Raw genomic sequence first — 23,715 nt, forward strand, 5'->3', positions numbered from 1 at the left:
AACAGGTCCAAAATATTTCACAATTTCTTTCCAGCATAAAACCTGTGTACTCTGCATGCTATGGTGCTGAATTCTATCCCTCACCAGAAGGAATAAAAAATTAAGTTTGAAAAAGATAATATTAATCACCAAAATTTTACATCATAATTAAAAAACAATGCTAGGTAACCCAGCATAAAGTTGCATAACCTGTATGTCATGTAGTTTTGAAGGTTTTTGTGTTGTCCAGGCATGCTGCCTTCAAGTGGCACTAAATCAAGTGTAGTTCTGTTCTGGAAGTATCTGGCAAGGCAGATACATGCAGTCAAGCTGGCATGGCAGCCTTCTGTGCGCTGTGAGTACCTAATTGGTAGTTAAAATTAGTGCTGTTTTATGAGCAGAAGTAATTTTTCTCATTATTTTTCACTGTGCATTAAGCTGTCAATCTGTAGTCTTTTCACACATCATTCCCAGTAATAAGGCTTCTGTAGGCCAAATTATGACTCTGTTTACCTCCATCCAAATGCAATTAACAAGTGGAAGCATCCTGACTCAGGGCTGACTGATCCCAGTGATCTGTAGTCAATAGGGTTCTGCAAAAGTAAATGAAGGTGTAACATTCTTTACTGGCTTCCATTTAGTAGTGACAGTAGGTGAGATGGAAAGAGTTCAGCTTCATGACCTAAAGCCCAGGGGAAGCAGGCAACCTCATCCTAAATAAAATGTTTTCTCTGTAAATGGAATAAATGGGACAGGAAAAAGATACCCTCACAAGAATGTTTTTAAAGAGACCCTTTTTGGAGTCAATCAAATTCCTTTAAATACAGTTTGAAAATAGAAGCATAGACTAGCTCCATAATGGGTGTCAAACCTAGCGTTGTCTGAAGCCAATGAAGCAGTCAGATCCATGGATGGATGTCACCATATCTGTTCTTATCAAGGCTGCCAGCCTCCATGGAAAGGAATAAACATTAAAGTGGAGTAATATCTAGTCCGTTCACTCATGCATATATACATAATCCATAGAAACACTACTTGCACCTAATAACCATAAGATTTCCATTTGCAGATGAGAAGTACCTAACCAATCCATTTTTTAAGGAATCTTTAAAGCTTGAAAAAAAATCTAATTTATTTGAAAAGGTACCTGCTTTTTAGCGGGAAGAGTAAATGGAGCTTCACTTCAAAGCACTACAGCAGACATACAGGTTACCAGTGCCTCCTCTGACACAAGTGCAGTCAAAAGTCCAGTGGCATTTTTAATGAGAAAATCTGTCTGTTTTTATCAATGACAGTGATGAAGATGACCTTCCTCCTGCACTGGCAGCAGCAGCAGCAGCATCAACACCTGTGTCTTCAGCCTCTCCCGGGTCGCAGAAAACGTGCACGCCACAAACATCGGAAGGACAAGCACAGGTTTCGCCCGGTGGCAAGGTAACACACAAAGGGATGAGCTCTTGTCACTTGGGAGAGGGTTCAGGAAAGATAGGAGGGAGTTGGGAGTAAAAGGTTTTCCCTAGATGGAGTAATTCTACATTTAAAAGCAGTTTTTAATGCAGAGTTGTAGTGATATGTTTAACTTGTTGTGTAAGGAAGTATTGAGAGCCTGCTCCAAGACCCAGATAAAATCCATAACAGCTTTTCCTCAGCATTAGTGGGCAGTGGATCAAGATTACTCACATGGATTTTAAAGGTGCGTAATTATGTTTTTTATCTTTCCTGAGTAGCCACACCTGAAAAACGTGGTGTGAAATTTAAAATCCATTTGGCAATCTGTGCTTTAAGGAATTAAAAAACCGAACAAAAATAACAAGAAAACCCCACAGAAATTAAATGGTTCTTTATTCCAATGCTGGGTTTCTTTTTTGCCTTTAGAGTTCCACAGATGCTGGGAGTACATTTGCTTTGGAGCCAGGTGACCTCCTGATGGATTTCACAGAGGCCACACCAATGGTAAATAGTTTTAGTTTGCAACCAGGAAAATGTAGAAGTTTTCAGTCATTTGTCTGCAGCTAAAATGAATGGGATACTATGCAGTGTGTTACAGAGTGCACAGGAATAAAATAATTTTCTTGATATTCAGTGATCCTGAGCTTCTGTTAAACTCAGCTCAGAATTTCTGAAAGTCAGTCCACATCAATAAGTGTTATGGCTGATCTTCTGAATGCATTTATTGTTGGATAACTATTTATTTTTCTCTCCTATTTTTACACATTTCTCCACCGGTTTCACAAGCTTCTTTGTCCCTTTAACACAGATTCATAATGTAATAATAACTTTGCTTTTGGGAGTTGTCTGAAAAGTTACTTCTTTTTGCCACAATTTTATTCAGAGCTTACCTAATAGCCAATCCCAAGACATGTACTTGCACTTTCATGTTTCATTAGCAGAGTTCTCTTCCTCACTTTCGACAAAATTGCCTAAAATATGCTGATTATTAACTTATTTTTTTGGAGCTACATGATTTATATTTTTGCTTAAAAGCCAGTGAGAGATGCTGATCTGAAATTGAAATACCTCTTGACTTCAGTGATCTCAACTCTTTCATCTCAGATTCTCAGCAGATTTATTGCATAATCATAATATGATACTTTACTTCCTCCAAGTCATCCTGCATTGCAAAAAATTTTGATGCCAGATAGCTCCTCTCCTGTCCAAATGCATTTTTGTTGTCTTCTAGAAACCACAGTTAAAGTGTGTAAAAAGCATGACAAGGACAGCATTTTAGTTTGGGCATAAATGTTTTTGTATTAAGGTAATTCTGTCCTGGGCATTGCTTTCACTACATGGTTAGGTCCTAGTTTACAGTATTGGAAAGGTGCTGTGGGGTTGTGCCTTTTGCTTCTGAGACAATATTGTAGTTGTCTGTAAATAACTGCACTTGTGTCCAGTTACCACTGGATGAGAGCTGTGGGGATGCACAAGACACAGGCAGACTGAAACTGAAACTACCAGAAAGGAGGTTATAGCAAGCTAGGTATCAGTCTCTTCCCAAGACAGAAGTGAGAGGAAAAGAAGAAACTGCCTTAAATTGCGTATTAGTAACAGTTTGTTCACTGAAAGGTTTATAAAGCATTGGCACAGGCTGCCCAGGGAAGTGGTTGAGTCGACAGCCCTGGAGGTATTTAAAAGACTTGTAGATGTTCCCCTGAGAGACATGGTCTAAGGGGGGGACTTGGCAGTGCTGGGTTGTGGTTGGACTTGATGATCTGGAGGGCCTTTTCCAACATAAGCGATTCCATGATTCTATCTAGGTTAGATTGTCCTTTTCTATATTAGTAGCACATTTGTGGCTAAATTGTAATTATCTGTTGGAATTTACAAATAGATTTCTTATTCTAAAAACCTACAATGTCTTACTCTGTTAATCAGAATTTAAGAAATGAGCCATGAAGACTTCAGCAACTGACCTGCTCTAGATAACATAAGTTTGGTTGTTTTGGTTTTTTTTTTTTCCATTTAACAGAGGTCAGCAATACACATTTTTTCTTTTTCCAGATTAACATACAGGCTTTTTGTCCTAAATATTTAACCAAATCATGCTTTCCCCTTCCCTACCCCACCACCCACTGACATTATTTATCACACTGTATGTTCATGAACTAACCTTCCATTGACTTTCTTGGTTTTAATATTTTGGAGAGCAGGTACTGCCCAGCATCAATCAACCCTTTTTGTTTTGTTTAACATCTATAAAGGTCAGCTTGTTCTCTACAGAGCAGGTATTGTTTACAGACCTTTCTCTGCAGTTTCACTGACTACAGGCTGCTCTCAGCTGAGGTTTGAATGAAAAGTTTACTCTTCAGGGAGACAGGCTCCAAGCAAAGACAAGCTAAGGGCAAATGTGTAGCTTTGAGACAGTCTGATTATTTAATAGTTCTGTTGTGATAGAATGTGCTGTCTGTTATTTGAGAGTCAAGGTAATGTGCAGCTTAGCATCCTGCTACTGTCCAGTCTGTGGTCATGTGCTGGTTTTGCATGCTGTGGCCTGGCCCTTGGGAATTTGGTTATTAATTGCACACATTTGTTTCACATTCAGTAACAGGTACAGTATCTGAAGGGGTCATTCACGTTGTCTTATTTGGGGTATTTGACTGAGGTGATAGAGACAGAAGTTCAGGTTCCTGTGCAGTCAAGATTTTTCTGCAGAGGTTTATTCCAGCAGCTCTGTTGTCTTTGTTGTCTGGGCTAGAAAGACAAAGACACCTAAATTGGTAATCCAAAATTAGGTTTTGTAATTTGTTTTGGTCATGATGTATGCTACCAAACTTCCCCCGTTCACTGGAGAGCCGTTCATTTGAATCAGCTTTAGATATCCTCCCTTCTTTTCTGTAACATTTTTGGTACAGAGTGATTAATAGTCACTGAATGAGGTGCATGATCTTCGTTGTTCAGTGTCTAACCACTGATGTTTCCTGATGCCCTTGGGTTTTATCCATGTTTTGCTGCTGTTGCCAGCAAAACAGTGGAAGGTACCAAATAGTGAAATATATTCTGCAAATTACACTTAGAAGTGGAGCTCAGAAAACTAAATTCACTTATAAAAATGTAAGGATTACTGAATGGAGTGAATGAATAGAAATCATCAAAGGTGCAATGCAGGGATGAGAGCAATCAAATTTGTCTACTCAGTCAGCCTGGAGGAGGTATTGTGATATATACAAGAACCAGCTGAACTCTAATGGTCACTTAGTCATCAATACTTAGGCTGCCAGTAACAGCAGGGCAATTATGAGGCAGACTGATTTCAGGAAATCATTTTGCAGGAAAAATAATGTACATTTACTAATGCAGATTGCCTAGAGGGAAAGGTATCCTTTTGTGCTCTACAGTCCTAAACCCCGTGGTTTATGCACACTTCTATTCATTTTTCAATTAGATCCTACAATTAATTGACTACAACATATTACTTGTTGCCTTAAAACAATTATAGCATGAGTCTTCATCTTTTTTTATGCTTCTATTGTGACTTTTAGCACCATGTCCTTTTAGCTTGTATGTGAACAAGATTCAATCCCTCCTGCTTTTGTGTTTTGGAAAAAGCAAATGAATTTTAAAAAATGCAGCATCATATATAAAGAAATATTTTAACACATTAGGAGCATCCTTAATGAGGTATATTAGAATAAGCTTTGTCAGTGCAGTAGGCTCTTTCTCCTCCTGCGCTCCCTCCTTGTGTTTCTAGCTTTTCTGGAACTGGAAATCACTGAGCTTTAAGCTATTCTGTTGTGGCCTATAACTGGTGTGATTTCTGACATGTGCATGAATGCAGAGCTTTTCTTGTTTAGTTACAGAAAGCTCAGTCTTAAGGCACTGAATGAATGTAACAGCTGCTACACCACACTGACAGTACCTTCTCAACCAAGAGAGAACTCAGTGTGCACAAACTTCAGTTTGACCTAATGGAGTGGGACAAAAGAAATAAGAGTTCTACATACAACATGGCGGTATTCCTAAACTTAGACTAAGGTTTGTAATGCAAAGTGGATGGGCTAGAACAGTCATGATCACATCTAAAGAGGCATCAGAGAGCAGTAATTTACAGCTGGCTATGTACTTTCAAATTATAGATTATCTCAAGCTGTATCAAGTGAATAATTTTCTAGAGCTTCACCTGCCATCTATTGGTGGAAAATGGAAAGTAGAAAATTATCTGCCTATTTAAAGCTTGAGATAAAATGTTTAAAAGGTATAAATTACCAGTATGATAGTTTATGCCTTCAGTGAAACACAAGATATTTTTTTATTTAGGATTAGTTGGAAACAAGCATGTCTATTTTAGTGATAGCATTGCTAGGGTATGCAGTCCTGCTCATTCGAAGGGATCTCACTTAGTCTGAAAGTGTACAGAATTTAATGCATTATAATCTAGTATTCTGGAAATAAAGTGAAGGTAACCAGGTCAAAAGTGAGTCAGCTCAGGGGGAAAATGGGAGAATTTTTTGTATCTTGATGGAGGTGATAAAACATCCCTGCAAACTCTCAGTAGATAGTGAGCAAGAGGTAATGAATAGAGCAAAATAAGTAATGTATCTTTCCATTCTACTTCCCTTTAATGCTTGTTTTATTAATAAAGAAGAGTTATTTTAATTTTTACTTGCTAAATTTTCATTAAAATTTTGCAAGGTTGCAATAAGCCAAATAACAGAGTGGGAAGTGAGTTCAGTAATTCCTGCCTTCATTTTGAAGAACTTTTTACTTTCTGTGCAGACCAGTTTTTCAGTGGAAGACAGGCAAACATATCAAACTCTAATACCTCCATAACCAGTCCTTTTGGCATCGAATTCTAAACGAGAGTGAGTACAATGTAATTCAAGACTGATATTTGATAAGAACATTAGCATGTATCTACTATCTAACTGACTGAAAGTATAGATCAAGTATCTCTGCATGCCCCCAAGATCTTTGAAACAGCTCAGTCAGAGACAAATTTGTAAATGCTTCACTGATGGTGAACCACATACTGAAGAAAAAATAGGACTCTTGAAGACTGGGTGATATATTTCAGAATTAGAACCTTTCTACTTTTACATCTTCATCACAAAAACAACAACAAAAAGTTTCTTAGTATAAGATGAATTGGATGCAATAATTATGCAATGGATTCAAAGGGGAATATTAAAAATGCTATTTCCCAAGCCAGCTTCTTAATTAACAGCTTTTGCACACTCAAATTTATATGCAATAGCCAATTATGAGCAAAAGAATTTGAAAAAAACCCAGATTGTCTGTTACACATAGACATAAAAAGTAAAAGCAGCAAGCAGCATGTCGAATGCACATTTATTCCCAGTTTCAAGTTCATGCTCTTTAACTCCATATTAAACTGAGATCAAGCAAAGAACAGCAATTGCTAAAGCAAACAACATCAGTACAAAAAACTTACAGCAACAGACAATAAATCTAGTTCCATGTGAGCTCAAGGAATACTCTCAATTTACTCATATTGCAAAGACCATTCTTTTCTGCTGCAAGAAAAGGGCACCAGCTGGATGAGAACACACTGCAAAGAGGTTCACTGCAAGGCTCAGTCAAACTGAGCACCACACATTTGACTGGGGATTTGCAGGAAATGCTCGGGGCCCATCCACCATAAGGCTCCTGGGAGCGCACAGCTGGAAGCAAGCAGATGCAGGTTACCTGAGCATCATTTAGGTTATATAAGGCATGTCAGTAACTAGGGATGGGACTTAGAACATTTTAGAACAATCATAGTCTTTGGACAACCAGATAAATGGGTGAATACATAAAGAATTATAAATAGGACTTGTGACTAATATGTAGCTCTGCAAAGTACAGGGCTTTATTGGTGGATGCCAGTTTCATAAGCAGTCTGTTGAATTACTAACATGCAAGATAATGGAGTGTCAGGCTCAGAGACAGCCCCTTGAATCTTAGTTTAAAATTCACTAAATTACCTGAAACTCTTTGACTGCTATTTAGAGATTTGCTATTTACAGATTTTCTCCCAATCATCCATTATAGAAATAGTCACTGAAGAAGCAAGAGAGAATTCTAAAAGATGAACTCTAAGCTTCTACATTTACTTTTATTTTTCCTCTGTTTTAAGTGATTTAAATTCATTGGCCCAATATATTTTTCCCCATTATCTGTACACTGAGAAGGACAACTTGGTGCACTCTCTAGATATATGACAGATGATTCAACACTTTTCTATTTCTTCAACTAATGGAAAGTGAATTCTCAAAAAAAAAAACAAAAACAAAATACACAAAATGAAATCCATTGCTGACTTTGCACCTGTGGACCCCATGATAAATAGGGAATGATGTGTAAATGAGCAAGAAAAGCTTCCAAAAATAGGGAACCATGTTAAACAGAAAAAAAGTTGAGGCAGGTATCATAGAATTCAGTTCTTTTAAATAATCAATGGTCCACTGGCTAACATTTTATAAAACTTGAGGTGAAGGTAATGTCAGGAGATAGTTTGGATCAAGAGGTCAGAATCTTTTCCCTGGAGAGGTGATAAATTCTGCCACATACAATTATTTTTGGTTGCCTTTTATGATTTTTCATACGCTGTCCTAAGTATTCTCTGGCATTCTTTGCACCTGCTTCGTGGTCATAGAAGTTATAAAATCAGTAAATCTGGTTTCTGCCAGATCGTGCAAGCAGAGCTGGTCCTGGAACTTAAGGCTTTGGCTGGACTCCATAGCAGGCCTGAGCAGATGGGATCTCATTTGAGAAGATATTTACACCAGAAGACTGGAGGATCCTGTAGAACCTGCGTGCCTGCAGAGATAGAAAATGCTCTGTAGCTAATGACTGTGAGATTGTTGCACAGTGGTGGGATGTTTGCTGTGCCTGTATGATGAGTGGTTCAGTGGCCATTTCCAGATTGGCCTGTGAAGCTGGAGGACTGAGGTTGTGGTGTCACAGCTGCACATGTAGGTGGGTGCTGGATGTTTTAATCTGCTCCAGCTTCCTTAGTGGGGCTGAACACTAACCCTACAAACAAAATTACTTAGCTTTAGGTCAAATAATCTATGAAACCCTGGGGTTTCACAGATGGCTCTCCTGAGGGACTATAGGAATGATAAAGTACATTTATAGCAGTGTAGTTTCTGGAGTAGTACTCCAAAAGGAAGTACTACTGAAATTATTTTAAAGTTTGACCAATTTACAGGAGGGGTTATAGGATGTGCTTGACTGCAGTAATGGTGACCTGAGGCCAACTGACAGGCAAGGTCCCAGGGAGTCTGCTCCCTGATGATGGAGAGCATCTGCCAAACACCACAGACTGGGCAGTCCAAGGCTGTCTGTGTGCTTCACTTTTTGTGCAATTACTGCAATAATCGTTTTTAGTCCAGAGCTTTTCTCAGTACCTCTGAAGTGACATAGATTGCCAACACTTCAACAGTGTTTAGGAAGGCCAGAAAACTTGAGGGTGATGAACATTATTGAAGCTTAAAAAAAGAAAAAAAAAAGAAAAAAAAGAAAAAAAAGAAAAGAAAAGAAAAATAAGAAGAAAACTACTTTAAATCCCTTTCTCCTGCCTCCTCAGAAAAAATAAAGGATCATTCCATGCCAGTAGCAGCTTTCTCTTTTGCTTGAAATCAACATCAGAGTAAATGAAAGGAATCAAGTAAATGCAAGCAAACAGATTTTAAACCAGCTGGCATCTACCACCTACAGCAAGCGGAGAAGGCAAATCTTTAGCAAAGCTTTTATAACCCGTGAATTGTTGTAAATCAGGTCTGATGTGTTCAATCATACATCTTTTTTATTTAAGATTATTGCTTTACTTTTCAACCAAATATGTTCCATGTTCTGAGCAGCAGTAAGCAAGTGTAACATCTGCCTAAGAAGAATAAAAATGAACAATACATAGACAATGATTTCCAGACACAGAGTGTAAATCACCATCTTTTTGTCCTGGCTGAGGCTCCTCTTCCAGTCAACAATAATCAATGTGATACAGGAATGCCAAGATTATGTGCAAAGACTGAAACCAGGTATATCTTTTTACGTTTGCTCTTGATGAGACAAGTACAGTGATGAAGCTACTATGTCACAAAGACTTTTGATAAAGGCATATTGATCACCTTTTTTTGACCTGAGAAGTACATTATTCCTTTTGTCTCAGCAGCTGCGAAGTTCCTAATTTCTCTTCCTCACTGTGATTAGTGACAATTGCATTAAGACTTCAGTGAGTAACTACTGTGTGTTTGTTTCCTTTCCAACCATCTAATGAATTGATATATGTGTAATTCTAATTCACATTTTTCCAGTGTGATAACAAGTATGATACTAACAGCTTGGCTGTTCAGTGAAATTTCAGTTGAATGTCTCCAGGCTTCAGCAGAAAGTAGGAACATCTGCTTTCTGAAGCTTTTTGACTGGCTGAGTGACTCAACTTGTAAAACCAGCAAAAAGATCAAGTAAACTTTCTTTTTATTTGCTACACAATTGAATAATCAGAACTGATAGGAATTTTTTTTTTCTTCTTTGAAAAGTAAAATCTGGTTGTCTACATTTTCCTTTCAAAAGCCTGTATTGGCAAATATCCTTAACTGAATGTCAGAGAGTAGTAAGAAGGGTAGATAAAAAGAGCAGACCAATTTGAAATTAAATAGTGGTTCATTTTCAAGTGGTGTTGGGCTATTAATTTCAATGAACTCACATTTCCAACCAAAATGTAATTTCTGAATTAGGGACTAAAAACTGCACTGACAAAGTGCTGATTGAAGCCTTTTAAAATATATATTTTTAAATATAGAGAAATTTAATCAGCACATTTTGTAACACATTCAGGGCAATACACATTCAATAAATAGGCATTTTCTGATGAGAATTCCTAAGCAGTAGCAGTCCTTTTTGATGAACCACAATTGGTACCTAAGCGACCAGAGATTTTCTCTTCTGGCCTATTCTGCTTTTTGCTTTTATTCACAACAGTGGATAAATTCTCTACTGAAGCATAATATATATTTAAATTTCTGTAGTCTGTCTACTAGCAAGCAAAGCAAAACAGAAATACAATCATTGACTTATGAGATTTACATCCAGAGAGATCTTTTGCTATGACTTTATACAAAGCTTAGTACAAATCTTATAACTCAGAGGAATAGCAATAGAAGAATAACCAGTAAGTCAAACTGATAAAATTGAAGTTTTCATAAACCTCAGCACATCTCTGGTTTTCCAGAATTCCACAGTTCTATGCCTTGTCCCAGACATTGTATGTCATGGAAGAAAATTGTGATTTAATTGTGGGAGAAAGAAAACAGGAGTTTCCTAATTCTAACTTATTAGCTATCATGGTAACTGGATTGCAAACCAATGACCTCAGTAGGTAGGGTTCCCTTCTGTTCATATCCCTTATATGACTTTAAAAAAAAAACAAAACTAAACTGTTTTGAGCTGAGGAAGAAAAATTCTACAGAGTTAGATATTCTGTATAACCATTTTAAGCCTGATTAATAGAAAGCAGTTCTTGCATACTTCTCAGAATTTTTCCTTGGAACTTACCCACAAAACAATCACTATGGAAGAACTATGGATTTATGGTTTGCTTTACGGTATGATATTCTTCTAATTTTCAGTAAACCAAGACCAAATGCTCGTACTTTCTAGGAGATGCAGCTGGTGAGGTCAGGAAAGTAAATCTCTATAAAACTCATTTAGCAAGTTAATGTCATTTATTGGTCTTTATCAAAAGGTTGACTAGAATCTTGCAAGTGCTCCAGTGCTGTGAAATGTCATTTGGCCTCTTCTGGCAAAGCACCAGCTATTGCCATGATGGATTGTGATGAAGGAGCTGGCCCTGCCATCTGGCATACACACCCAGCCATGTGCACAGGCTCTGCTGAGAGCCCTGTTGGCAGTGCTGGAGATGGGAAGTCATGTGCCAAGCACAGTGGGCTTCTGACCACCTGAATTTGTGCACAATTTGGCACTCAATTCATGTTTCAGCCAAGTTGAGTAAAGTGTCAAAATTTATAACCATGAAGCTCAAGTGCTCGTATACAGATAGAATCCATGTGTTTGCATCAATGTCTGAGCTGCCCAGACATCAGAAAAAGCTTGTTCTCTTCAAAATATCTGTGGTCAGGAGAGCCCATGATTGTGTGTGCCTCTAAAGCAATTTTGGCCTTCTCCTGTCTTGCTGCTACTGGTTTGGAGAAAGGGTTGAAGAAACTGAAGAAACTGTGCCTTCTCTTTTCTTCCTCACCGTGAGTAGGGTGGTGAGGCAGTATGGATAAAGGCTTTTCTGTACATCTGCAGTGTGGCTCAAGTTGGGCACCAGGAACTGTTAGTTCCCAAGCTCATAGAGAGCACACTCAAAAAGCTCCAGGCATAGGATTGCAAAAGAAACCCCAATACCAAACCAAAAAACAAAACCCAATAACAAATCACATTTGCTCTTACCCTCCCCCAAGAAAAGAGAGTATCCTGGGCCTTAGCCTGCAGCTATCCCAAGGCTCTTGGGAAGAAATTTTAAAGCAAGCACTGTAAGCCCCCTCATAATTTCCAAGTTATGAAGTTGACTGGACCAGTTTTTGCTCCTCTTGCATTTTAGAAGACCTCAGGGTTTTTCTGAACTGAAAGAGTAAGCTGTAATCTTCCCAGGGACCACAACATCAGCAGAGGTTGCCGGTCAACGGTGTTTTCACCTCCTCCATCTCCACATGGTGCTGGGAAGGGGTCTTTGAGGCAGTGGTGTTGGAAACATGCCCCCAGTTTGGGGGCTGTGAGCTCCTGTTGCAGTGGGCAGGAAATTGGTGACTGGGGACCAGGATCTGCCTGTGACATTTTATTCATAGTGTATTTCTTCCCTTGAAGAGGTGCCACAAGCAGATCTCTGGGGAGAGGACTGTCATTGTTTGGCCTCTCTCTCATTTCCATTTTACTTTTCCTGCTCCCTGCAACATTATAATGCTCTTCAGTTGCCTTCACAGAGATGTCTTTAATAATGGATCCTCTCAAGCCTTAGCTCAATAAAGAAAATATGGGGAAGCAGAGCTCTGCTCAAATGAGAACGGCCTTCTGGCACTGAAACTGCTGTGATTCCTGGGCCAAGCAGAAGAGTTCTATACTTGTGCTCTTGGTCCAAAGGACATATTTCTTTTGTAATTAAGGATGGGCAAGAGTGAGTTATGTGCTAATAGCCCTGATTGATTTGGATACTCCCTTGGCTGGGACTAATCTCTTTTAGCCTGGGACATATCTGAGTGCAGTGTCTCAGACTGGGAGACTGGCTTTTAGGGTAATATCCCTCAGACACAGAGGCATCTAATGTGTTTCACCACACTGAATTGGCATAGTGTTACAATGCAGGTGTTTGAATCTGTATATGCCTAATGAGCTCTTGTATTTGAACACAACTAGATTTTACTTGCAGTCAAGACAGAATCTTTGTGTTTATTTAATGCTTGATGGCTGGCAATATGAATGATTCATAGTCAAGGGAATGAGGTTATGAATAAATAGGTTTTTATTCATAACATTTATCACAAAACATTTACTAGATATGGGATTGAATTTGTTCATGCATGAATTTTAAACTAAGCAACACATTGCTTCTTATGTTCTTATGAAGACTTTCAGCTTCTACTCCAGCTGGAGTTGATAGGATCAAATAGTTTTGTATCCACTACATTTAAAGAAGCAGTGCTCTGCATGTTGGAAAAGGTGACATATTATGATGGGAAATTATTATTGTCTTATAGAAGCTTAATTCAGAGTAGACATTTAGAGTAGTGAGGCAGTTGCAGCACAGCACAGCAGTCAGCACTCTTATGTATACTTGAGATCATAACTTGTGAGAGGTCACCAAAATTTGTAGGCATGTGCACAGATTAAGGTTGTGGTAGTCCCTGGGACTGGTCACATGCTGAAGTTGAAAATACACTCAAGTGTTCTTCTTTATAGATTTATAAATAGTGCACCAGTTTGTAATTTTAACACTTTTTCTGCAGCTCCACTGACTTTAATCTACCTGTGCTATTCTTTTGCTTTATAATAATGAACTGTATAAACTCCTGGGGATTTTATCAGGGCTCAATAGCCCAGAAAAATAGGACAGAAAATTGGTGCAAAGTATTTCTTACTATCCTGACATTCAAGGAGACTGTGATGGGTTGAGTTTCTAGACACTTAAGGACTTTCAGCCAGCTTTTTCTCTTACACAAGTAGAGATTGATTACACTAGAGAGAAAAACTATTTGTTTCTGTAGGACTAAGGTCAAGCAGTACACTGTTTGTGCCAATGTGTCATAACTTTTCAAGACAGGAATGTGATCCTGAGGGTTCCAAAAAAGGGCAGGTGTGTTACATGGTTATTGATCAGCCTTTGTGGGAATGTCCCTGGGTTCAAAGTCTCCATGTTAATAAGTCTCTTGGTGAACTAGCAGTTATTGGGTCAGTGTCTATACTTAGAAATAATCAGGTGTGGTAAGGGCTGAGTTTTTCCATCTGGTACAAAATACAGTCTGCTTGCTGGCAGTGGAATTGGGAAGTATATGTCTTACCTGGGGCATTCTCAACTGGCAGGAATCACAACACTCATTTCCTCCTCTTAATGTTATCCATCTTTAGTGACTTTCTTCTGTGAAAACAGCCTCCATCTGCCAAGATGCCACTTGATTTTGTTAGCTGTGCACGTGGTGTAGGCACCCACCACTGGATCACCGTTGATTTCATTGGTAAAAGCCAAGGGACAAGAAAGGTAACTTTGCATTAGCTGTTCCAGAAATGCAACTAATGCAGAAACTGTTGGAGAGCAATCATATACAGTGGGTACCTACTGCTTTCTGTTTGTTTCATTTCTGTGTTTTGAACAAAGACTAAGCAAATCTTTAGTCTACATTTTAGCCAACCCACCAAGACTGTGACATCATTTTGCCTTGCCACGTTTTCCTCAGGGGATGGTGACTGGGCTGACAGCCCATTCTGTGGTTATGTTCTGCTTAAGCTTGCTCGCCTTCACAGCACCAGTGAAAGAGTACTGAAGAGTACCAAAGACTGTGAGAGCATGGACACCATCTTGTTTTGTCACATCTGAATTGTTCTTATTCTGTTTTCTTTTGAAAAATGTCTTCTCCAAAATATTCACAAGGCAAAGTTTTGTCTTAAAAATGATCCAGGATATGCATTTTCTTCCAATGTGCTGTAGAGATGCTGGACTGATTTAATAACACTATTACTGTCATCCCTCATGCTCTCCCAATACCTCTGAAATCCCTTTGCTAGCAACCCATAATTACAGTCCTTAGAGTGAAAATCTAGGGTACTTGATCCCTAAAGGTAGCATAAAAAAGATACTAGCACCAACAAAATTTATAGGGCTGTCCTTGTAAATTGTTACAGAAGCTGACATGAAGATTCAGGCTTATATCCAGGGCATCTTAACTGCTGTGATTTAGGTAGACCTGCTTGCAAATAGTGTATAGTTTATACTGCAGCCACAAACTATTATGCAAGAAGTATCTGTGAAAGGCTAGAACTGCAGCAAATCCAAGCTTTAGCAGAAACAGAACCTTCTACATCTTCTACTCTCATGAACTCCCTTGACATCCGTTTGGGAGACAGAAGTCACTGGAGCACAGTCGAGGAACTACGTAGCCACCACCTGACAATGCCTCTGTGTTGGGTTGGATTGCACAGTGTCCCTCTAAGAGGGAGGAAAATACCTGATGGAGAGGAAAGTACAAGCAGCTGGTGAGACATCAAGAAGGTGGTGTATGCTGCCAGGTCATGTTCCAGGGCAGGTGGACTCAGCCTGCAGCAAGGGCCAAAGAAGGGCTGGTGTACATCAGTGAGCAAAGAAATGGCAAGCTCACCTTTTGAAGGGCCCCAAAAGAACTTGTCTCATCAAAGATACTGTGGGATGAACATGGAGCTTTCAAAGTGGAGCTTTTTCAGTTCACCAGAAGGAATTGAGCCGTACCTGTGGGAATCGGGACTCTGTACTGCAGTACAGTGGTCCTGTGGAAACTCACACCAAATCAGATGATTCAAAGATTTGGATGCACTTATGTGGTTCTTAAGAATCAAAGAATATTCTTGGAAGTATTTCCTTGATCTCCAGACTCCCCTAGTTTTTTGCAAGATGAGTAAGGGAGACCCAAATGGACCAAAAGGGAGACCAGATGGAACTATGAGGGAGATTTTCCAGTGTTGTCTCCTCAGAGAGAGTGACAGGGCTGGGAGGTTCTGAACATGTAGCTTCTTCCTCCCTGGATTAGTAGCTTGAACAGAAACCCATCCTCTTAAGAAACTTCTCATTTTGATCCTCAGGGTGTTTTCAATAGTACGTTTCTGCAGAAGTGCCCTCTTTAATGAGTGTGAACAAAATCTATCTGCTAACACCAACACCTGGATATCAATTCAAAAGCTAGAAAAAATCCTGCATCCCACGAAAAGAAGGTGAAGTGTGATGCAATGCATATGGGATTTGCAACAAATGTGACTCATCAGGGCATCAAGTTCACACAGCTTTTTCCAAAACTAATTAGTCAATAGTATTTCTTTTTTAGGTTTCTGTCCTGTTGCAAGTTTGCTGCACTGTTTTGGTCTGATTTTCGCCCTGTGCATCCTGGCAGTAATTATGCCTACTTGTCATGGTGGTTATGTTGCCACATGAGAAGGACATGAACTGGGGTTGACATAATCCGAGTGTTGGATCATTTGAGCCTGAAACTGCTCCCACTCAAAAGAATTTGTGTGTCCCTGAAGATATTGCATGGTAAAAAATACTAGAAACTCTTTGGGTTTTTACATTTTCTGCCTCAGTATTTATTTCAGCCACTGAAATGGTATGACAGCAGACAAGGAGCTTTACTGAAAAATTGTGGAGCCTGGAATCTTCATACTGGTTTTGGAAACCAGGCCTAATGGTTAACTGGTATTTTTTAAGTCATGTCACATGTCAGGACAGGGAATTGCCATTGCAATATCCTCCAGACATCTCAGCCGATGTCCCTTTCTAATTTGATGAGTAGAAACAGGTCTCTATGCTGTATAGATATGATGGTATTCAACTTACATTGTGTATAAAGCAATGAAATAAAGCAAAACAGAGTATTCCTCTGGCTCCACGTGTATCCTGAGGGCCTTATTTATGACACTGCTTCAGGTGTTAGCAGCACTGCCTCTTCTTGCTGTACTGCATGGGAATCCAGTGAAGTGTTTGGCCTGAGGTCTGTCTTCCATCTGGTCAGTGTATAAAGTGACAGTGCAAACCCACTGAGATCACACGTCCTCACCACATTGTTACAAATGCCTCCTGTCAAGGGGCAGGGGATGGCAGTGAAGCAAAGTGTCAACAGCAGAAAATTTTACTGGACCTTTGTGGAAGGATAATTGTGGCAGGGCAGTGATATTCCAAAGGCAAGGGAACACATCCAAATTAAGCCCACTTCTCCCAAAAGGTAGTATTTTTTTTGTCAAAGCAAGTACATTTGTAATATTCCCTTCTGGTAGAAGTACCAAAATAGCTGATTTTATATCAATAAATGCAACAAAAGTACTCTTTCTTTATCTCCTTCCACCTCCATTTGTTTATGTGAGAAAGTTGCTTTTTTTTCTCCTAACTCATCTAAAAAGTGTTTCAGGAATGTTCAATTGTTTTTACTGAGATTTGAAATTCCATCCAGAAGAACTCTTTGCACAAATGCAAAGAAAAGGGGAAGATTCTTCCTTCTGGCTTCTTCATTCTCTCTTGCTATATAAATGTCAAGGAAAATCAGTGCATTAATTCTTTCTGGCTGTGGCAAAGATTCCTTCAAAATATTGGAGGAATCCACTCCAATGGACAGCAATAATGCAATAGGAATATTTGAGTAGTAGCAGAAAATAAAGAGGAATACATTTTTGCTTTTTTTCCCATGAAAATTGATGTGGCTGTTATATCTGACTGGTGTTCAGATTTCTCACCTTAAAGATTACTCAACCATTGGACGTCTCTTAAGACTATGCCAATCCTTTGTTTTTTTGAGTTATTTTTGAGAGTCAACTGTTCTTTTAAGCTTAGGAAATTCTCAACTTGCCAAGCTAAATATTCCAGACAAGGCGCTACTTGTCCAAAGTAGTTCTGCTATGCTACTGCTCCCTGACCTTTCAAGCAAGGGGCATTTCAGGTTATGAAACAAGCCCTCAGCATGTGAGATGCTGCTGGAATGTCAGCCTTCTTCCCTCCCCTTTCAAGCCATGCCTCTGCCACCTGACAGTTACTCATGGGGATTGCCTTAAAGGTTGTTTTATGGCTGTGACTTTGGCTGCAAGACTCTTGGCACTCCTGCAGAGAGAGCAAGTGTGCTTGAAATCAGGTTTCGTACTTAAAAGCCTGTCTGTGCTGTTAAGGAGAGCACAGCTCTAACCTCTTGTTGCTCATGCTATTTCTGTAGCCCCTGTGACACCAGTTAGTCCTGCTGCTCTTGTGGAAGAGCCTGACTGTACCAGAAAATGCCCATCTGAGTAGTGTGGATGAGATTGCTGCTCCATCTGCCAGGACAGGAATTGTGCCCAGCTGTAGACTTTAAAGGTGTTACTTGTTTTGTTTCATACCAAAGCAGACAGCAAACCTCACTCTGGTCTATAGGAACTCCATGCACTGACAGCTACTGTGTTTCACTTCTCTGAGCAGCTAGAGTTCAGCTCATGAGATCAACCTGTCCATGGAACTGCCCACTTCCTCTTCCCTCTCCTTTTCCTTTCATGTGTGCCTTCTCAGGTAAAGCCTGGAAGCTGCTGAGGGTTTCCAGATGCTGGAGGAACTGCAGCTTTGAAGTAGGTGGTAGAGTTGGCTGTGCCCCTCCTCTGTTCTCAGTTCCCAGGTGGCATCTTTCAACTGATGCTGCCATGACAGGGAGAAGAAAGCACCCTGGAAAAGTTAAGAGTCTGCTTCTTCCATGTGAGTTAGGAGATATTTAAAGGTATGGTAGGTCTTCCTCCTAAGACAGGGAGAGAGGCTGTGTGGGGAAGGCATAACATTTAGGTTCTGCTCAGGGAGTTGTTTTGCTTTCTGAGCTATTCTGAGATTTTTGATTTCATGCAATAAACTCAACTCCAGTGCAAGGGTAAGGAAGAGACTCACCCATGATGCTGCTTTCCTTGGGTGGGGTGGTAATCACAGGCTTTTCTTCCCTCTTCCAGGTCCTGGCAACTGCTACTGCTGGCCATGGTGAACATGCAGGACAGTTAGGTCAAAGTAGGCAAAGTGTATTCCTGACTGAAGAGACCTTTCAAATTTCCAAATCAGGTTTCACATAAACCAGTTTTTAAAGTGATGCTTTCCACACTGTTGTCTCCCCATCCTGCATATCCTCTGTCTAAACAATAATCTTGAATATATTTTTTTCTGCTATTGTATGGATTAGGATATTATACCAACTTCCTACTCAGAAGAGCCAAGCCATTAATAGATAAGAACTTCTTGCCAGTGTTGAAGAGGCAACAACAGTGTTGTCTCTCTGCCTTGCCTATGGAAGCTGGCAGCAATAATTTAATCAAGGCCTGAGCCAAAACATAAACTCTGTTGTGCCTTTTGAGTAACAGTGGGCTGTTCTCAGAGGCAAAAAAAATGTGGGGGGAAGAGTAAATAGCAAAGGCTAAGTGGGATGGTTTGTTTGTCACTCTTAAATTGAACACAGCTATGGGGGTTTTTCCCCTCTGTTCCCTAATTTCTCTTTCCACTTTGTTTAAAAGGCCAGAAATTGACTGGTTTATAATTCAGTGAGCCTTTAATTTCTCAACATTGTCCTGTTCTCAAGATTAAAACAGCACAGCTCCCTGAGAGAGGGACTCACACTGATAACTAAACCAGATTGACCATTTCTGGATGGTCTGTTTGGATGCATAGGGTGGCCTCACACACATCCACAGATTGCTGCTTTTACAAGAGGGTATTCTGCATGGCGGTGGGTCACAGCATGTGATCAGGCTGACTCCTGTTATGTGCCTCTGCTCCCAAATCTCAGTGGAGTCTCCAGTATTCTGCATAATTTTTCTTTCCTGTGTTCAGTAACCGCTTCATTTCTGTAATGAGACTAACTGGCAAAATTGGAGAGATTTTAGCTGTGGGATATCAAACTCATATGGCACATGAGCAAAGAGCTTCCCAGCCCTGTTTGTCTTTGGCTCAAAGATTTTATTTGTAACTGAGTACACTTGTACTTTGTACTGTAACATCATATTGTAAACCCTTCATAACCTGGGAATGTCAGCCTGGGCTCATGGGTATTTGCTGTCTCTCAAAAGAGTGAGATATGCTACAGCTGTCCAGATTTGGCTCTGGGTATAATGTAAAATTACAAACTTGTGAGGAGCTATTGTGTGAGTCTAATGAGTTAGGTTCAATCAGCAGTACAGCAGACATACATATGCTTTGCTAACAGACATGAATATAGGACTGTAAAAGGACTGTGAAACTTCCTTTAATAAGTTTGTATAGAAAATTGTAATTTGAAATAATTTCTCCTTCGTAGAGTTGTTAGCTCATTTGTGCCTGGGTAATTGATTTACAAACACCTTTACTCTGTTAAAAAGTCATTTACATGCTTGACATTGTTGCTATCCATGCTCCTCATGTGTAAGAAGCCTGACAATTAATGCTAAGCTTAATTCCACATGTTTGCAGAAGGAAGCCTGCAGATAGCTGTTAATTTCCCTTGGTACCCTTATAAGCCAATATGTTTCTGCTATTTTATTTGCAAAATAAACACTGTACATTTACTTAATTATATTTGATGTCATAATTCCAGGTTTTTCTTTGGCCTGCAGGGGCTCAGAGCCCTCAAGGTAGCTTTCCTCATTATTAGACAACAGTTGTATGGCTGTAGTTAGTAAATTATGATTGAATATATGCATAACAAAGCAATGCACAGCAGTTTCTGTAATAAAGTGAAAAACACACCTTTACAGTGAAAAATGTAATTTTCCAAAGGGAAAGCATGAAGTGCAGTTCAAATTCAAATGTTTATTTGCTATTTTGTCCTCTGTGAATTAATGAATAATAATGTCTGCATTCTAAAAAGGAAAATAATGAAAAACAGCATTCACAATGAAGTGGGACAGAGATTGTTGCTGCTTTTAATATATTTTTAATTTCAGCTAATGTTTAAAACTACGTTAAGGGCAGAAGTGATTTCCAGCAGGGTCTGGTCACACCAGTGACTATATCCTCATGGACCAAGCCCTCTCAGCAGATGCATATGTTGGTCTCTCCCCTCTTTGTTTCCATGCACTTTTCAAAAAACCTCCAAGGATTATTCTTTACCCACAGCCCTCTACTCAACACAGAGCATCCTAGCTGCCTGAAACAAACAGCTGTCCCCATGGTTTTTTAATATATGATTTTCTTTTGATCCCACCTTGGGTGATTGTTTGTCTTTGGTAGCAGCAGTGTAAGTGAAAATTTGGAAGTCTGAAATATTTAAAGCACAAGTTCTTTACCCAAAGTTCCTGTACAGCAAAATTTGCTCCTGCACTTCATATTGCATATCTTAAAGTGTAGTGCTGGCTGAAAGAATCACATAATAATTCTGGCGACAGAATTGGAAGATATATTGTATGCAACCAGCTCTGTATTTGCTCAACATATTTAATTACATGGTAAAATTAATTTATCAAGTTTTCATATTTATGCTTTGACTATTCATCATCAGGTTTCTGTATGCATTTTTGGAAGGGTCTTTTTTGGGTCTGGTCCAAGCACTGCTGAACTGCTCTGATTTGTTGGATATGTCACTGTAGTTGCAATGCTTTGCTGCTTTTTTTTTTCTTTTGCATTTTTATGCTCTGAAAGTAACATCTTTTTCTTTATCTTTTTTAAAGATAAAGACATTCCCTGCTGATACATCTAATCCTTTTTTCGATCCCTTTACAACAGTACCACAGTTTTCTGTAAGTAGAATGTGCAAATAAAAAACTGTGTTTTAACACAATTCCAACTGATTTTTTAAAGTGTCAGAAATCTATGCACTAAGCAGTCCTCAAAAAAATTTAAAAAAAAGATAAATTCCAAGTAGAAATTAAGAGTACAAAGCAGTTAAATATTCCCATTATACAAAATGTTGCCTGCATTCAGACATTGCTGCTTAATAGACAGAGGACTAAAAGTTAAAGGTCAAGGTTCACCACCAATGAAGTCAGTCTCAAAATGTTGCACATTTCAGGACTGTAGAGGTGAAGCTCCATGACATCTTTACAGGGAGCTGTAAGGGAATGGGAAGATTTAGTCCTCTGTCCAGCAATTGCATGGCCTCCTGCCTGAAAACATCTGCTGTGCCATCACAAAGAGGGCCCTGATTTTCATTGAATGTACAACTGAACTTTAAAGAATTATAGTTGGTGTGTGGATGACTACAGTGGTATCCTTGTACAAACTCCCATGTTTACCCAAGAACTTGAATCCAATATTAAACTTCATTCTTGTTAAATATTCACAGAAGACATGACTTAGGGATTTTGGTGAGATAAACTATGTACAAATAGAAAACAATTATCTGACAATTTAAAAAGTAAGTATGTTTAAAATCTTGCTTTGGTGGCAGAGGCATTATGTAATAAGTATGACCGAAAAAGCATGACAAAATGACTACTCTTTAAGAAACACTCTGGTTATAAACACCATGTAAAATGATTCATAATTTTAAAGTATCATTTGCAAAATGAAGCATTTCAGACTTTGACTTTAAATTTTACTGGTTGCAGCAATCTATATCTGGTATATAATCCAAGATAAATTACTTCATGTGAAGGTTCTGTCTGTATTTAATGATTTAAAGAAAGAGACTTTTCTTTCACAATAAACCTGATCATGGGCTTTTATGTAAATGTGTTTTTTCTCCAAATAGGTACTTTAAAGCCAGAGTTAGTTAGGCTTCCCAAGCAGTGTAAGTGCCACAGTTGAGCTCTAATTAAATGTATTTGAAAGTACACAGGAATGTCACATCAATGTTTCATTATGTCAGCAAGTCCAGACCATAAAATTTTGATAAAAGCTGACCCAAAGTTACAGTGCTTGTGTCTTTCACAGTACTCCTTTATCTAAGCAAAATTATGTGCCTCCCAAAATAGCTTTCTCACTAATTAGTATTAATTGTCAGATATTATTTTTTTGTCCCTGATGGTTAGGATGAAAGCAAAATTTAGGAAGGCTGTATAACATACATTTTCATAATTGGGGGGTCAGAACTCTAAAATACAAACAGAAGATATACTGATATACTTACCCACAGAAATTTCCATATTGCAGAGAATGGCTATTTCATGGCAAATTTAAATGTTGAATTTTTGTTATGTTCTGTCAGAAGAAAAGAAGCAAAGCAAAATTCAAACTAATCTTTCTGAAATCCCATCTTGTCCCCATAGATTCCCATTTCCCTGGGCAGGGTGGAGAGAAAAACTGAGACCACAAATATTTAAAATACCATTGCAATAAAAACCAAATGATGTATTATCCCTCATGTGACCCTGTACATTTCTTTTAGTGAGTTATGTACAAATATCTGTGGTGAACAAGCAGCTACCCATGGGACTACACAGAGATAGGAAAACAATTAGGAGAGTTAGGTGGCTTTGGTCTGGTGTTTCACAGCCCTCTGTCCCATCCCAAAGGGAGGTGTCTCTCCACTGCAGCATTTCAGATCATCCTGATGCACTGCTGAGGGCCTGAAGAGAGCTACACCGCAGGCAGGAGCTCTAAGGGAAGGGTAGCTAGGGCTTGCAGGAAGATCTAACTCTGATTGGTCTCCACTCACATGCAGACCCAGATGGTAATATTTGGTAATTGTTTCATTTTTATATTTTATTTTTTTCTGTCCTTGTTTCCCCTTACCCTCCACTTTTTTTTTTTCTTTTATTTTTCTCCCCACTGGGACGAAAACATTGGAATGTTATTGAGCAGGAAAAGGATTATGTATAGTGATGTTTAGAAGGCTTTACCTTTCACGTACAGCTCCAAATTTGGTGGTGTATGTGCAGTTCTGTTGATTTGATCAGATGAAAAATTAGATGACTTGGTTACCTGTAATGTTTAAATATAAGCTTCAACTCAGGAACCCTCTGAATTTCAGAGATTTCCATAGAAAAATGGCAGGTATGATGGCCATAATCTCAGGCATGTGTAAGCCACATAGATTTAAATTAGTGAAATTATATCTGTTTAGACCAGTTGAATATTTGGCTTAAGTGTGCAATCAGACATATGTATAAAAAGATGCTTTGGATATCTACCGTAAAATCATCATCCAGAGCAGACACACTATGGGA

At 39.0% G+C, this 23,715-nt stretch overlaps 1 protein-coding gene across 2 annotated transcripts in view; it reads left to right on the forward strand.

Annotated features, from left to right (window-relative positions):
* The window catches only part of EPB41L4B (erythrocyte membrane protein band 4.1 like 4B), a 166,690-nt gene that overhangs the window by 138,670 nt on the left and 4,305 nt on the right, over positions 1 to 23,715 (forward strand). The window contains exons 21-23 of one of the 2 annotated variants that reach the window (XM_054284544.1): positions 1,275 to 1,413; positions 1,855 to 1,932; positions 21,277 to 21,345. In XM_054284544.1, coding sequence (XP_054140519.1) covers positions 1,275 to 1,413; positions 1,855 to 1,932; positions 21,277 to 21,345 — 286 coding nt within the window. The remainder of the gene's footprint in view (positions 1 to 1,274; positions 1,414 to 1,854; positions 1,933 to 21,276; positions 21,346 to 23,715) is intronic. The other variant, XM_054284545.1, reaches the window with a different exon arrangement.

The sequence above is a fragment of the Melozone crissalis genome, unplaced genomic scaffold, assembly GCF_028551555.1.
Source record: "Melozone crissalis strain CALT ecotype California unplaced genomic scaffold, PUWL_Pcris_2 ptg000042l_1, whole genome shotgun sequence".
Lineage (NCBI taxonomy): Eukaryota > Metazoa > Chordata > Aves > Passeriformes > Passerellidae > Melozone > Melozone crissalis.